General features: G+C 37.6%; 1 protein-coding gene across 4 annotated transcripts in view; it reads right to left on the reverse strand.

Annotated features, from left to right (window-relative positions):
* agbl1 (AGBL carboxypeptidase 1) overlaps positions 1–15,812 on the reverse strand; it is a 286,400-nt gene that overhangs the window by 30,357 nt on the left and 240,231 nt on the right. For all 4 annotated transcript variants that reach the window (XM_065291580.2, XM_065291581.2, XM_073813242.1 and 1 more), the window contains one exon: positions 4,593–4,756. In XM_065291580.2, the coding sequence (XP_065147652.1) occupies positions 4,593–4,756 (164 nt within the window). The remainder of the gene's footprint in view (positions 1–4,592; positions 4,757–15,812) is intronic.

Here is a 15,812-nt window from a genome sequence, read left to right on the forward strand (position 1 = left end):
AGTAGTCTTTACCCCAGACAGACGACTTCTTGTTGCAGTTTTACTTTTGTTCTAGAAATTGATCTTCAGAAGTGCAAGTGTAATCTGTCAAGATGACGGATGGATATTTGATTTTTCCATCTTCGCTAAAAATATTAACACGACCTCTGGGTTACACACACATTTGAGCACCACTGATAATACATAACATGAGGGTGAGTAAATGATGACAGTATTTACATTTTTGGGTGAACTTTTACTTTAATAAAGTGACCGAAAAATAATAACTTGGTCAAAGGTATTTATTCGTAAAACAATAATGTATGTTCCCCTGTCTAGCTCAGTGGTAGAGCACTGCTTTAGCACAGCAAAAGGTTAGGGGTTCGAACCCAGGGAACACAAATACTGATCAAAAATGTACACGTTGTAAAGCTTCCCAAGTATTCATAAATTTGAGAATAAATGCACTATTTTATCCAGAATCAATTTCACTTCTGTAATATAATTCATTTTACCGTACAAATTCAATTGACTGTAAATCTGTCAAATGTTTAGCATAAGAAAGGAAAGATTTCGCACACTGCCACCATAGCTTGCTTAACCAAGACGACGTGCATAATTTGTTTGTTTACAAAAGTAAGAGACACGTCCTGCCGCATCCATGTAAGCAGAGCGTATAAACGACTGAAAGCAAACATGGCTGTTAAGCAGCGCTCGGCTGTTTCCCACAGTACAGTTACGCAATACTCTTGGGTAGGACTGGTCAAGTTTACCGTTTTCTTTCAAAAGAGCGAAGAAGAAGAAAAGGAGAAGAGGGGAACAAAAGAAACCGTGTGAAATCCTTGAGAGGAGAGAGAGTCGGATAATCTCCTCAGAACACAGAGCGGCTGTGTGGACAAGATGTAACAATTCAAAACGCACACAAAAGGGATTTAATTGAACTTCGTAGAAATCAATAGCTCAGCTTTGGTCCATTTCATTCCATGACAGAAATCAAGACACTAAGTGAATTTTAACTTGAGGATACCAGGGAGACGAGAGAGAGAGAGAGAGAGAGAGAGAGAGAGAGAGAGAGAGAGAGAGAGAGAGAGAGAGAGAGAGAGAGAGAGAGAGAGAGAGAGAGAGAGAGAGAGAGCTCCCAAGAAACTCCCCGTGGAAAACTGAAAATTTGATAGTTGACAACCATCATTTTTTTGTCCAATCGCTCTGTATCATATTTAAAAATGCAATGTAAAATGTATGCCTTGAGAAAACAATATGACTCTTAGGTCAACAGACACCAATGAGACTACCAATAACCCAAAAATACCTAGAGGATATTTGCCATTTCATGTCACCATTCTGCCACCTATGTCGTCATAAAATTACTTGGTTAACGCGTAACTAAAACCCTGGTCAGAGCCTGACTCCACCCACTGCAATATTTGAATAATGCAAGAAAAGTGGGCAGACCCCAACGGAGATAGACGGGACGAACTAAGCTCGTACCAAGTGTGTGGTGAGATCGTAACAAGGGTGTGGTGAGCTTGAACCTGCTTACGTCACAAGTTATTTTTTGGACCCAACATCCAATAGGAAAATTCAACTGCAGTAGCCATCGCTTAACCTGAAGAGGGCAGCACTCAGCATTTTTACACCATATTGTAGTATTGAAACACTTTATATCCAAAAAACTTACTAAAATCAATGAATAGCACTATTTAAGCATCATTCTTACAGATCATTAACTAAAAAAAGTTGGTTTAGCGTTTAGTTACTCTTTAAATAGTTCATTAACGTAACGGAGACAAAACCAAATGCGAGGGACGTAGAAAATAACACAAGTCACATTTAAAATCTCCATGATCAAGGTGCAATCAACTTTACTTCCATATTGTGTGTATTTCAGAGTAAAAAGTTGAATATCACACCTGGAAAAATTGTGGCCGTTGCTTCTGTTTCCATTGTGAATTGATTGGATATAGAAAAGTAGGCGTTTCATTCAGAATAGAACTCGCAGCTAACAGTTGGGGGGCGGAGTTTAAGGGGGATCCCACACCTGCCACGCAGCTCAGCGCCGCGTCGAGTCGCGTCTTGGACAACTCGGAGGTATTGTAAACCGGAAGTGCACATTAAATAGCGCGAGCTTCGTCAGATAACGTCTACTTCAAAATGTAAAATATACGTTAGCAGCCAATGTTAATCGTTAATGATTTGGGACAAATATGATGTTATTTAATGTAAAACTATGTGAGTGGCGCTGTGTGGCGCGACAGGGATTTGAGCAACTTCCTGAGTCACAGCGGTGCCGGTGTGCGTATACTCATAGAAAACAATGTGTTCGATTTTTTTTAGAACAGCGTGGCGCTGCGCGGCCGGTGTGCGCTCCCCTTAAGGCAGGGTATCTGATTTTGAAAAATGCTAACGGTAGCCTAATAGCACTGAAAGCACGATAACACCCTCCATTCAAATCACCATCCAAAGCCACATCTCCTCCAAAATACATGAACACGCATAAACCAGACATCTATGGTCCACATCCCATGTCTCATTTAACCCAACTTCATAAGCAACATAATGTTTAATCAAAGTAGAATATCTGAATCCATCTAAATGCAATTATGGGGCTGTTTACACTTGGTAATAAGATGTGTTTTCATCGATCGGATCACAAGTGGACGAGAGAGACACATCACGTTTACACCTGGTATTTAAATCCATCTCTTTTGTCCACTTTTGACAGCTTCTATCCTGAATACTGTGAGGGGGGTGGTCTGTGAGACGGTGGGCGAGTCCCTCTGCTGTCATTCAAACGCAAGCGGGAGTAATTATGAGTTTATATGGACGCGAACTAATATTATGTCGGAGTCCGCTGGTTGTTTAGCAGGTAAACATGCTGCACAATGTTTTGTACGTTTATATGTTAGAGCTTTCTCTGAATTTTCAGTGCAATTGATGAAATAAAATCGCGCAACTTTCCCACACAGCGCCGCTTATCAATGAAAGGTTAAAAATAGCGCTGTTCACCATGTGTTCAAGCCAGAAGTCAGAAAAGACGTAAAACTTGTGTTTAGTACCTCAGATTAGATAAATGGGCGGAGAGAAGGCGGTCGCGGGTGGCTGTTCGAACACATTCAACCACATGTGCGTTTACACTACAAAAGCAATCCGATCGAAAGGGGTTTCGACTACCTCTGAATGTGGTTGAAAGAGGTCGAAAGTGGATGAGCTCAAAACGTTTTGAACACCGTTTACACCTGGCATTAACGTCATCCACTTGTGAAAACGCACGTTAATGCCAAGTGTAAACAGTCTCTATATCGCGTACCTACCTTACAAAAAAAAAAAAAACACTGCAACGACCCTTTCAGACCCTTTGCCTCCTGCAGCTGTTTGCATCTTGTGGTAAAGCAGTAAAGTTACAGATGTTAATTTGGGTTTTTGCTCTTTGCTGTTCCAGATGGTTTTTGTTGTTAAAAAAATATTTCGTTTTGTGGCTCCTGTGCAGGTTGTCAATTCAGCCAGAAAGTTCAATTCAATTAAATTTTATTTATATAGCACTTTTCACAATTGTTAATTGTTTCAAAGCAGCTTTACATGAATAGATGTAGGGAAAAACACAGAATAATCTATAGATAATATAAGAAGAAGACAACAGCGGCTAAGAATAAACCGTACAAGCGAGCGTAGTAATAATGTAACGTATACATTAAAGTGCAAAGTTAAGCCCATGTTGGAGATGAAAAAAACCCTAAAAAAGAAAGTTTGCCATTCTCCCTCTGTTTACAGATGGGAGGTGAGCGCATGTGAACGCGCTGATGATGTATGGCGTCTGTGTGAACAAGCTGCGCGGTGGCATATGCAAAACATTCAAAGATGAGGGGCAAAATTGCATGCGTCCAATGATTTGTTGGACATTTTTTGGTCCTATGCCTTTGCCATATAGATGACATATATTTATAAAATACATTTAAACAACTTAACATAGTGATTGCTATCAGGATGTGAGGAGACTTGTAACCAGTATTACTAAAAATGTTTCTGGATCAAATCACATACCCTGCCTTTTATAAATGCTCCCGCCTTAAGCCGTCTAGCTGACATCATCAGAGAATGATTGCCATAGAGTTCGGAAGTACATTTTCAGATTTTAATTAAAATTCATGAGGTCATGTGAATAAAAAAAGAACCACACAGATTTGTTGTTTATAATGAACACTGCAATATTACATAAAAAATCAGAATTGCCGATTTTGATTTCATAGGGACTTTAAAGTCTGATTATTGGCATGCAACATGTCGAAGCTTATGCACATAGCTTTACGACTTTTAAAACCATCGCTTTACCCAAAACTTTATCTCTATTCCATTGCATGTGTTTCCTCTAGGAAATGCAAATCTAGTTCTTATTTTTACTCTGCTTCACTGAAGCAGACTTGTTATCATAATATAGTTACAGGCAATTACACTTCTCAAATAAAAAAATATCCCACCACGGCATCCACACTACCTAAGAGCAAAAGACAAAAGTATCTGTGGTATCAAAGAACGCTAAACAGAGCTTAACTCAATTTAAACTAGTTTTCGAGCTCGAAATGAGCCTGTGGTGAAATATACTTCAATTTGAACCTTACTTATTGGATTTGTGGTCGAGGAGTCTGTCATCCAGGTCCAGCAGGGTAGCTGCGTTGTGGATCAGACGGCTGTTGTAATGGATGGTGTTCCTACTGAGGGTGATGAGACTTTGGCTAAACTTCATTCCCATTTCCTCCAGCTCCCGAGTCCCTGTTTGTAGACCCTACGGTGTGAAAAACATTTTAGATTGACATTTGAGATTAATGACTGATGGGGTGATCGATTGTGAGCTGTTGAACAATATTTGCAGACTTTAGATTTTGTGACACCGATCTGTAGCGGTTATGTAAACAGCTGCACTGCGTTTGGTCTGTGGACAGATAAAAAGGAAGTTAAATGCACCAAAATGTCATTGCATTAAATAAACTAAATGTATTAACCGAAGTGGCATTCAGTATTTGTTTATTATTTGTTAACGCCATTTCAGCATCTACTGTATGGGTATAGTTCGGAAAGGACAATTTGGCATTGCCAATTCACCTTATCTCCATGTCTTTGGACTATAAAAGAAAACAAATGGATAGGGGACAGCTGTTCGAAAAACAAGTCATATTTATATCATTTTAATTTTTGTGTGCACATTTATGTAAAAATTCTAGCATGATTTGTCCGGCAGACGATACTTTGAATTGTGCAGTCTTCATGGAAAATTTGCCATTAGGAGCACACAACCGCTCACCTCGCCGGGTACCATCTCTGACCTCATATAACGCACTCTTCCGGAAACGACCATTAATAGAAATCCAGACACTAAAGATATTTTCTGCCAGCAGTAAACAAACAGCTCAGGCACTGAAACTTTCACGGCCTTCTGGGCACACAAAAACCTGCAATAACCTGAAGCCCTGACCCAATGGTTCAATGAGCTGTGGATTACGGCAGATTAACTAAATCAATAAATCTGCAGAGTCTCTGTGTTGCTTTAGCGTTCCACTCGCCTGGAAAATCCAAAACAAAGTGTTTGTGACTCTTGTATCATCTCATGACAGTGTCAAATTCTGATCAAAACCCTAATGATAGATAGCTATAGATAAATTATAGATGTTCTACACAAGAGGACTTATGGTTTGTCCCACACTATAAATTTTTTGCTGTCTTAAAGGTGCAGTGTATACATTTTAGGAGGACCTATTGACAGAAATGCAATATAATAGACAACTGTATTTTTAGTGGGGTATAAAGACTTAACAGTTATGTTTTTATTACCTTAGAATGAGCTGTTTTTATCTACATACAGCGGAGATCGCCTAACATGGAAGTCGTTATTTTGCGGCACAATGTTTTTGCATAGCCCTTAACCAGTTCCTTCAGGTTTTCTCGATTTATTTTGTGATTTTTGTGATCAAAATGACTGATTTTGCAGCGTTAATTTCCAGAAATTTGCACAGAAAATTAATAATCATAATAATAATTAAAATACCAATGCTTGTCAAATATTAAATTATTAAGAATTTCTCAAGTAATTAAATAATTAAGTAAACAGTCAGTGATATAATAAGAACAAAAGAGAAACAAAATGAAATATGACAAATAAATACAACTTCAAGATACAGATACACTGTTTTTTGATTAACTCTTTCTCCTCAATTGACGAGTTATCTCGCCAATTAAGGGAAAATATTTGCATGAAAAAAGTGTTCCTGATGAATTTTTATGTTAAACTGTAATACCACGATTATAAACTAGATAGTGCACTTACGCAATTAATAAAAAACTGAAGCAAAAAATATTTACTAATTTTAAACTGAATCTCTAACAAAATTCCTTCACAACAATGCAAATATTTCAGTTTTTTGAAAAATACCCATATTTAAGAGTTTATAACCAGAGAAAAGATGGGATGAAAGTTTTTTTCACGTTTTGTTTGTTTATTGTTTGTTTGAAGGCAGAGGGTCTGTTTTTTCATTTGATATATTTGTATGTTTATATATTTCTAGAGTACATTTTCCTGGAAGGTATTTTGTGAAAGTTTGTGAAAATCACAAAAAACTATTTTTTAAAAAGGCTGGTGGGGAATGGGTTAACAGTGGTTTTAAAAACTGGGTAGCAAGGATGATTTAGGGAAACTGTTATTAAAATAATTAACCGTTTCAGCTGCATACAATTTTTGGATATTATAAGAACATATAAATCAATCATTATCGCCAACACTGAGAGAGGTTTATCTTTTTTTTATGGTCGCTCTTTAAAAAGTCTGGCTGTCATTGATACAATTAAATACAACAAAACAAATTAAATTCTCCTTGAGCTCCTGATGGCCAGTCCTGTGCATAAAAATATTAAAATGTCGATCCACAAATTAACCGTAGTTACATAAAAAAAAATGCTTTTGCTATGACAGAAAATTGTATGAGAACATGAGCAAGAAATGAGACATAAAGGTGAATAAATAATTATACAACTATAGATAATGGCTTAATAGTTGCAAATGTTTAAATGGCATGAAAACAAACAAGGATTACAAAATTGTTTAATAATTGTATAAATTCTCGCCAAAATAAACTCTTTAACCCTTACGCTCTCCCCACAGTCAAACCTGAATATTTCAACGATCAGTTAGTTTTCACATCAGATCAGACCTTTTATAACATCATAATGATGGCATCATTTTGCCAAGAAGTACTGTAGCTGCACCTGCCCGCTCAAGCATGTTATTAGCGTGTGAACGCCGCACGATTCCCTGAGGAAATGCAGCAACAAATCCCCATGAGCCCTTCATTCACGTAAACCTAGAGCTGTGCTATCGAGCCTCTTCTCGCTGCAATGCAATCTCTATTAGAGACGATTATTTATGAGCGATCATTGCCGCAACCTCGCCGGAACGCAATGTATCACTGTTGCTCCGAACACTTGCATGCTGTATACAAGTCAGTAATCAAGCGAGGATAAGATGTCACAATTTTACAGATGAGCCTCCTCGTTTCACTCTATTAAGGCTACAGCTTTTTCGCTTCATGATACCCGGGTCAAAGACAAACAAGGATGTCCGAGATAATGAGAAATCCTTTCGAATACTGAGAAGTACATAGTGCTGGGTTGTTTTCAAACCGTAGTTGGGTAAAATTTGGATAAAACCAACCATCTGGGACCATATTGGTATTTTAACCCATGGTTAACAAACTCCCAGACAGCAGTCGACTCCGGGCCGGATCTGCTGACTTTGGCATGGATACAGTGCGGATCAGGCAATGAGTGTTCTGCTGTTTGCTTTTTTGTGGTGTATTCTTTATATTCACGTTGGATTCACACTTATTTTTAATACACTGATTAAAAACAAATTAGCAAAAAATGGCATACGTTTAAATGTCAAGCGATTCTGTAGCAATCAAGTAAAAAATGGCACGAAAAGCCTTTCCGTGAATAAACATGAGTACTTTATTTTTCAAGAGTAACCAATACTGCAATGAGGGTTTAAAGTTTTTCTCTTTTGGTTACTTGTCAAACAGGAACAATGTAGCTGTCGGCATTGTTTTTGGTGGACAGTTTGTCAAGTATTTTTAATATTTTACAACAAAATGTTTCAAATACTAAGGAGGGAAAACCCAAACAAAAATTATCATTTTTTTAACAACTCTGGAAAAATGTAAACTACACTACAGTGCTCTAAAAATATACAATGTAAAAAATATTAGTTGGTTCAACTTAAACGTTCACTCCACTTTTTTTGAAAATATGCTCATTTTCCAGCTCCCCTGGTGTTAAACGTTTGATTTTTACAGTTTTGGAATCCATTCAGCTGATCTCCGGGTCTGGCGGTACCACTTTTAGCATAGCTTAGCATAATCCATTAAATCTGATTAGACCATTAGCATAGCGCTCAAAAATAACCAAAAATTACCCCATTATTTACTCACCCTCAAGAAAACCAAGATACACATGTCCATCATCTTTCAGACGAGCATATTTGGAGTTATTTTAGTAAATGTCATTGCTCTTCAAAGCGTTGTAACAGTAGAAAACAGTGATTAGAGAACAACTTGACTTTAAACCCTTAAAAGTACATTCATCCTTCACAGAAGTAATCCACACGGCTCCAAAGGGTTAATAAAGGTCATATGCGATAATGGATGCTTTTTGTAAGAAAAATATCTATATTTTAAATTTTATAAACTGTATTAACTACTGTAGCTTCCGGTAATGACGCCATAAAGAACACATGTGATTCACAAGAGAGTCTTAGCGGAGTAAGCATTGGTTGCCATGGGTACGTTGCACCGTGACTCTCGTGAATCACGTTAGTTCAAGATGGCTTCGTTACCAGAAGCTAGTTATTATAAGTTATACAAATTAAAATATGGATATTTTTCTTACAATATCTCATCGATTAACTGCAATGGGTGAGTAGATCATGGGGTAAATTTGATATTTGGCTGTATCGCTTTGCAAAAGTACGTTTCCTGGTTGCCTTAAAATTTTGAGTTAATTCAACAAGTGCTACAAACTAAATGCTCTTCCGCCATACAATATAGTTCCCATTTTCATCCGCTTAAAAAATCTTTTTATTTTGTGCCACCATACTTACTCGTGTAACTACTCATGTAACAGTCTTCAAATAGGGAAAACATGGAAGTGTTTGGTGGCTTCTAAATTCATCCCTGTTTGGATCCTAAGGAATGAATGTGGCTAGGCTAAATGCTAACACATTCACGACGTGCTGTACAAAGATTAAGTGCACACATTGAATAAAGATAGGTATGTATTAATTCATTTAAGTTAAGGTAAGAACATAGTAAAATATTGAAAAACGGTGGTGTTTTCCTTTAAGGTAACCACTTTTTTAAGTTGAAAAAACTTTTGTTACGTACAAAACATATTAACTTCTTTCAAAAGAAGGTAAAAAAAAAATCGGATAGGTTTTAATATCTTGATAACAGAAGCAGACAAATCTAACCAAAGTCACGTCATTGACCAGAAGACCCCTTGCCTCTTTCCTCTATCTCACACTCTCTAGGAACCTTGTCACTGTAGATCAGTAAGTCTTGGTTGTGAACTCAGCATGGCAGATGAATCAGGAGAGAGCGAGCGTTGGTGCTAATACCTAATACTTGCTGCACTCGGGGGAAGCAGCCAAATTAATAGGGAGCCGTGTGGGGAAGAGAATGATGGCTGTGCAGCACCAGGCAGGTCCACCTACACCTGACCTTTGCGTGACAGAAAGGCACAAAGACATGGAAAGACACACGCGATTTACACCACAAACACGTACGGCCAGGTACATAAGGCCACGCACAAACGTAAACGGACATTTACCCACAAACCCCTGGATCACTTTAGCCGGCCAATCAGATGTGGAGGTGTGGAGAGCGAGGGCGAACTGTGTTGTGGGATATCGCTCTTCAATAATTTAGAGCGAAAGGGGGTGGGGTTTTGATGCATGGAGAGAATGCATAGAGCCCAGGCTGTTTGCTCGAGGCGAAAATTGATTCCTGCCATGTTTGCATTGAGGAGGCCACACTGATCATTTTGACTGCCGCTGAGGCTTTATGTCCAATCCGATGCTGCTTGAGATGTGGAAACGCTTGAGCATGGGCATTCAGAAAAACTAGACACGTTTGCTTTGTACATGTGCCTTAGTAGAATTTATGAAATAAAATAAGTAAACTGTATTAAAACATTTTGAGTTTAAATAACAAAGTAGTTTGGAATGTAATCTACAGATTTTATTTTGAATATTATAATAATTGTATTTGAGTAATCTAAATAAACACACTATTGTGTAAATTCAACTTATTTTTTTTGTGTTTAATCAATTTAAATGTGTAACAAGGATGTTAACTTTTTTGTGTTGAAGCTGAATGATTTTGCTAGACATAACTCACTAGGTAGTGGATTTGTAGTTCACATTATGCTTTGCTTGGAACTGCATTTGGAGAGTAAATAAAAAAATTAAAGGGGCCATGTCACAATAATTTTTTAAGATGTCAAATAAATCTTTGGTGTCCCCAGAGCACATATGTAAGGTTTAAGATAGAAATACCATACAAATAATTTATTTTAGCATGTGAAAATTGCCACTTTGTAGGTGTGTGCAAAAAATGTGCCGTTTTGGGTGTGTCCTTTCAAATGCAAATGAGCTGATGAAGCTAATTTTTCTTAAATTTTTTCTTGAATTTAGTGTTTAAGAAACATTTTCAAGATTTTTTGCTTACCCCATTGGCAGATTTTTTGCTTGTTTTAGGCACAAAATCCCTTAAATTTTATATTTTTGGTCTAAAAACTAGACTTATTTTCTTGGTCGCTTTGCTCATCAAGAAGAAGCATCTTAATTTAAGAATTTTTTTTTACTGAAAATCATTTTTTGCAGTTTAAAAAAAAGATTGTTTTGGGGGGAAGGAGATTTGCGTGTTTACCTGAATTTTTTTAAAATAATGAAGCTCACAAATAGGTCATTTGTAAAAAAAATACCACAGTATTACAAAACAAATTAGTTTATTTAAAACTTTAAAATATTATGTGTAATATTGTTACCAAACTTTTTTAAATAGACATCACATATAATTTTTTGCAAACAGCATTGCGAGGTAAAATCACAGCGTTAGAAACGACTATGCCGGATGTTATGTTTATGGCAAAGGTGACTTATAAAAGTTAGCATTAAATGCTATAGCGTTAACAATGCTTTGTAATTACAACTGTAAGCAATGAATATGTTTACAGCTAATCGGCCGGAGCAAATAAATTAGACGATCAAGAAATGTAAATAAAAACTGATATCTTTCAAGTGGTTAGCCGAGATAACAAACCATTGATTTAACGTGCACTGAAGCATAACGCCGTCAAACAAAACAAACATCAAGAAAAATAATGATTCACATAACAGATGAGTCACAAACAAATAGACATACTCCACACGTCCTTGTTTGCAAATTAGCCCATCTAAATCACTTCGAGTCTAGACTACCACTTCCACTCTTTCAGTTATGCAGCAAAGCGTTGCCGTTTCGATCAGCGGGGGCGAGTTCCTTGTTTAGCGGGGTGACAGTTTTTTCTTTTTGATAAGGCCAGAGTTGAGGAGAGCCACACGGGTAGTACGGTAACTGCCAAAACTGCACACAGGCGTAGCGGCTATCATGCCCTTTCAGAGAGCCCTAACCATTAGAGGGGTAAATTACCTCTCCTGATTGCTCTTATTAACTCAAAGCTAATCTCAGCCGCATACAGCCTAATCACCATGGCACCACTCCACCGACCAAACTCGTATCAGTTGCGGACCCTACGGGAATACATTCGAGTATTTTTCCTGATTTTGTTTCTTTTTAGTTAAATGGCTGAGTGCGAAGATCTTAGAGAGATGCAAAACTACAATTTTTCATAATGTATGTTATATGAAAGCATTAAGTCTCACTTTAATGTGATAAAGGTCGAAAGACCCAAATAAGATGGTTTCCTCTGCATAATGAAGCTAAGGGGGCATGTACACCAAAGTGTTTAAATGCAGCTGAAATGCAAGGCAGATGCAAACTGTAGTTGCTTTTTTTAAGCTAAGCACTTTGGTTGCTATCAGTCTTACACGATGCGCCCCTTGATTGTTGTAATATTTGTCCCGCCCCTCCTCCAATGTGATTGGATGGTTGATTGAAAAGTGACATTAATGAGCTCAGTGTTAACCTAAAGTTGAACATTTTTCACAACCTTCCATCTGCTGACATTTTTGAAAAGTGGGGTGCTTTCATTGAAAACAATAAAAAAACTGTCACAGGCGAAAACGACTTGGTGTAAACGCCCCCTAGAGGTAAGTATCTATCCATAGACGCAGATTTCTTTTTTCGACGTCTGCGGCTCGGGACAATGTTAATGCTGAGTTTTCTTACCAATGACTGATGCTACGGGAGCGCCAAAGCACTTTGGCGACAAGAAGGAAAGAGGCGCACTCAAGTTTTCCGTGCGTTTTTAGACGCGGCATGTGAAGCGCCCTTATTAAGTTCATTCATCAAAGCATTGTGTATATTGCCAATCAGAACGGTTTCCGAAAGTGTTCTTGACGAAAGATAAAGGCGGGATGCATGATCTCTGAAAGCCACACACACAACCCAGGCAACAATGGTGTTTAGTAGACACGCCCCTTAATTCTGATTGGCTACAAGTGTGTCTTGATATTCTGCCTGACTTTTTTCAAAAAAAATATGCACCCCGCCTTTATTTGATCATATCTGGGTTTTTCTCCGGATTGGCGGCTTTGGTACACACCACATAAATATGTTAATATAAATAACTTATGACAGCAATTGAGCTAATTAGCTTGTGATGTTAACTTTTAACTTTGATATTTGGTATTTCAAGAATATATATTAAGTATGACAAATAAATGTGTAAATTCGTATTATGTGCATGTGTATATATATATATATAAACACACAAAATGCCCATCTTTCTTTTTTAGCATGCAATCATACACCAATGAAATTGGCGCAATTAATATTTCTACCTGGGTACTTTCACCATGCATTTCCCCTGAGACGTCTACTGCTTAGTCATGTGGTTAAATGATCCTACAGGACATTTTGTAATGCCAGGCTCAAACAGGTTTCCAATAGAGGCACGAGCATATATTACACTGAGAGCTTTGCTAGCAGAAATCAGTGTCAATGACGAAGTGGGCGATGGTTTGATTGGAGTTCCCAACTCAGCGGCTCCCCCTAGCTTTCAGACACAACACTGCATTACAATCTTGTGCACTGAATCTTAAAGAGTTATTTCTTCGATTATGTGCTAATGTATGTTGCAATGGCTTCGCTTAACATTCTTTATTCAACATTCCAGTTGGATAAAACTTGTATTGCTAAAACATATCAGTCCAATCGAAATTGATTTTGTTTCAGTAGGTTTCTTGTATGCTGGCATTTCTTGTTTTGTTTCTTTATTCTACAAAGTGAAGAGTACTTTGTGGGGTGGAAGATGCAATTTGTGTACCACATGTTGTCATACCCACAAATAGGCCATTGACAATGACCTTATATTCCAGACTTAAATGTCAACTGGAGCAATTAAAAGTCTAAATTCTCCACCTTTTATCCTTTTTGCATTTGGGTTGCACAGCCCCGAGTAGCTGCCAGTGGGTGGGCTTTGTCAATTGGTTGAATCTTTAAATAAACAAATGGGACTTCAGAACAAGTTGACATCATTTCCTGTTTAAAAAATAAAATGCAGGAAAAATACAAATTAAAGCAAAATAATTAAGTTTTTGGAAGCGTGCCCTGAAAAAAATGTCTCTCATGAAGTCCTAATAGATATCTAACAGCTAAGGTAGGTTTGATAGACCAAATGTTCAAACTTTTAAAGATTGATAAATGTTATGAACATAGTGATAAAATGATGTCTCATACAAGCCTCACCTGTTCATCCAAGCTGGTCACTACCAATAAACACCATGCTTTCATATCGCATAATTATGATCCTGCATTGTGCCTAAAAACTCATATATATTTTATATTAAACAATTGAGTAACCATAATCTCGGTAACTGACGAGAGCCAGATAATGTGAACTCCACTCCTGAAAGTCGCTAGTAATTTGCATAAGCTAAACTTTTCTTTACTTTGTCTCATAGCTGGACACGCCCACTTCCTGTCACCAATGGTCCCTCATGTCGCCGGAAGTCACCAAGCCTTCATTAAATGAGATTGCGTTGCTAGTAGCTGGTATACATGCAGCTTATGCCTAAAATAATAAAAAAAAAGTTTACTTTGAGACCAGAAATGAGTCGTTTTGTTTTCCGAAGCTCTTTTATCAATTCTCCTTCATGCTCAAAGACAAACTAGAAATCAGTGTTAGACATATGGCGCATTAATATTTTGCAAACAGTCAGAGAAAGAACAAAGGATTCAAGTTTCCATTGTTTCACACACAAATAAAACGTTCTAGGAATTTATTAATTACAAAAAATTACATATACAAACTTTTAGTAGGTCAAAGCCAAGGGGGCAGTCCATGACACACTGAGCTTTGATGTTAAAGTAGTGGGTGACACAAGTTTGAGTTCTGCCTATAACATATGCCGCTCCTTTTTTTATCCTGCCAAAAATCCTAAAAAGGATTATGAAAGTACAATTATTACATTAACCTTCTTTTGTCATGCTAAAAGGTTCGTATTAAATATATGTTAAATATAGAGTGGGGGGGAAGTGTTGACCCCCTTCCTGATTTTTTATTTGTTTGCATGCTTGTCACACTTTAATATTTCAGATCAAACAAATGTAAATATTAATCAAAAATAACACAAGTACACACAGCATGCAGTTTAAATAAAGGTTTTTACTATGAAGAGAAAACAAAATCAAAATCCACATGGCCCTGTATGAAAAAGTTTTTGCCACTTATACTTATATTAGGTGACCCTAATAACTGGTTGGGCCACCCTAAGCACCCCTTGCAATCAAGCATTTGCAATAATTTGCTGTTAAAGGCCTGTGAAGGAATTTTGGCCCACTCATCTTTGCAGAATTGTTGTAATTCAGCCACATTGAAGGGTTTTCCAGCATAAACCACCTTTTGAAGGTCAATAGTATTGAGGTCAGGACTTTGACACCCCAAAGTCTTAATTTCATTTTTCTTCAGCCATTCAGATGTGGACTTTCTGGTGTGTTTTGGATTATTGTCCTGCTGTAGAACCCAAGTTTTTTCAGCTTGTGGTCATAAACAGATGGTCCTTCAGGATTTTTGGTACACAGCTAAATTCATATTTCCATTTATCACAGTAAAGACTTTCAGGTCCTGAAGCAGCAAAACATCCCCAGACCATAACACTAGCACCACCATATTTTACTGTGCTATTATGTTTTTTTTCTGAAATGCTGTTTTACGCCAGACGTAATGGGACACACACCTTCCAAAAAAGTTCAACTTTTGTCTCGTCACTCCATGAGTATTTTCCCCAAAGTTTTTTTTTTCTGGCAAAACTGAGACAAGCCTCTATGTTCTTTTTGCTCAGCAGCAGTTTTCCTCTTGGAACTCTGCCATGCAGGCCATTTTTGCCCAGTCTCTTTCTTATGGTGGAGTCATGAACACTGACCTTAACTGAGGCAAGTGAGGCCTGCAGTTCTTTGGATGTTGTTGTGGGGTCTTTTATGACCTCTTGGATGAGTTGTCGCTGTGCTCTTGGGGTTATTATGGATTGGCCGGACACTCCTGGGAAGGTTCACCACTGCTCCATTTGTGGATAATGGCTCTCACTGTGGTTCGCTGGAGTCCCAAACCTTTAGACATGGCTTTATAACCTTTTC

Source organism: Paramisgurnus dabryanus, chromosome 23, assembly GCF_030506205.2.
Source record: "Paramisgurnus dabryanus chromosome 23, PD_genome_1.1, whole genome shotgun sequence".
Taxonomy (NCBI): Eukaryota; Metazoa; Chordata; class Actinopteri; order Cypriniformes; family Cobitidae; genus Paramisgurnus; species Paramisgurnus dabryanus.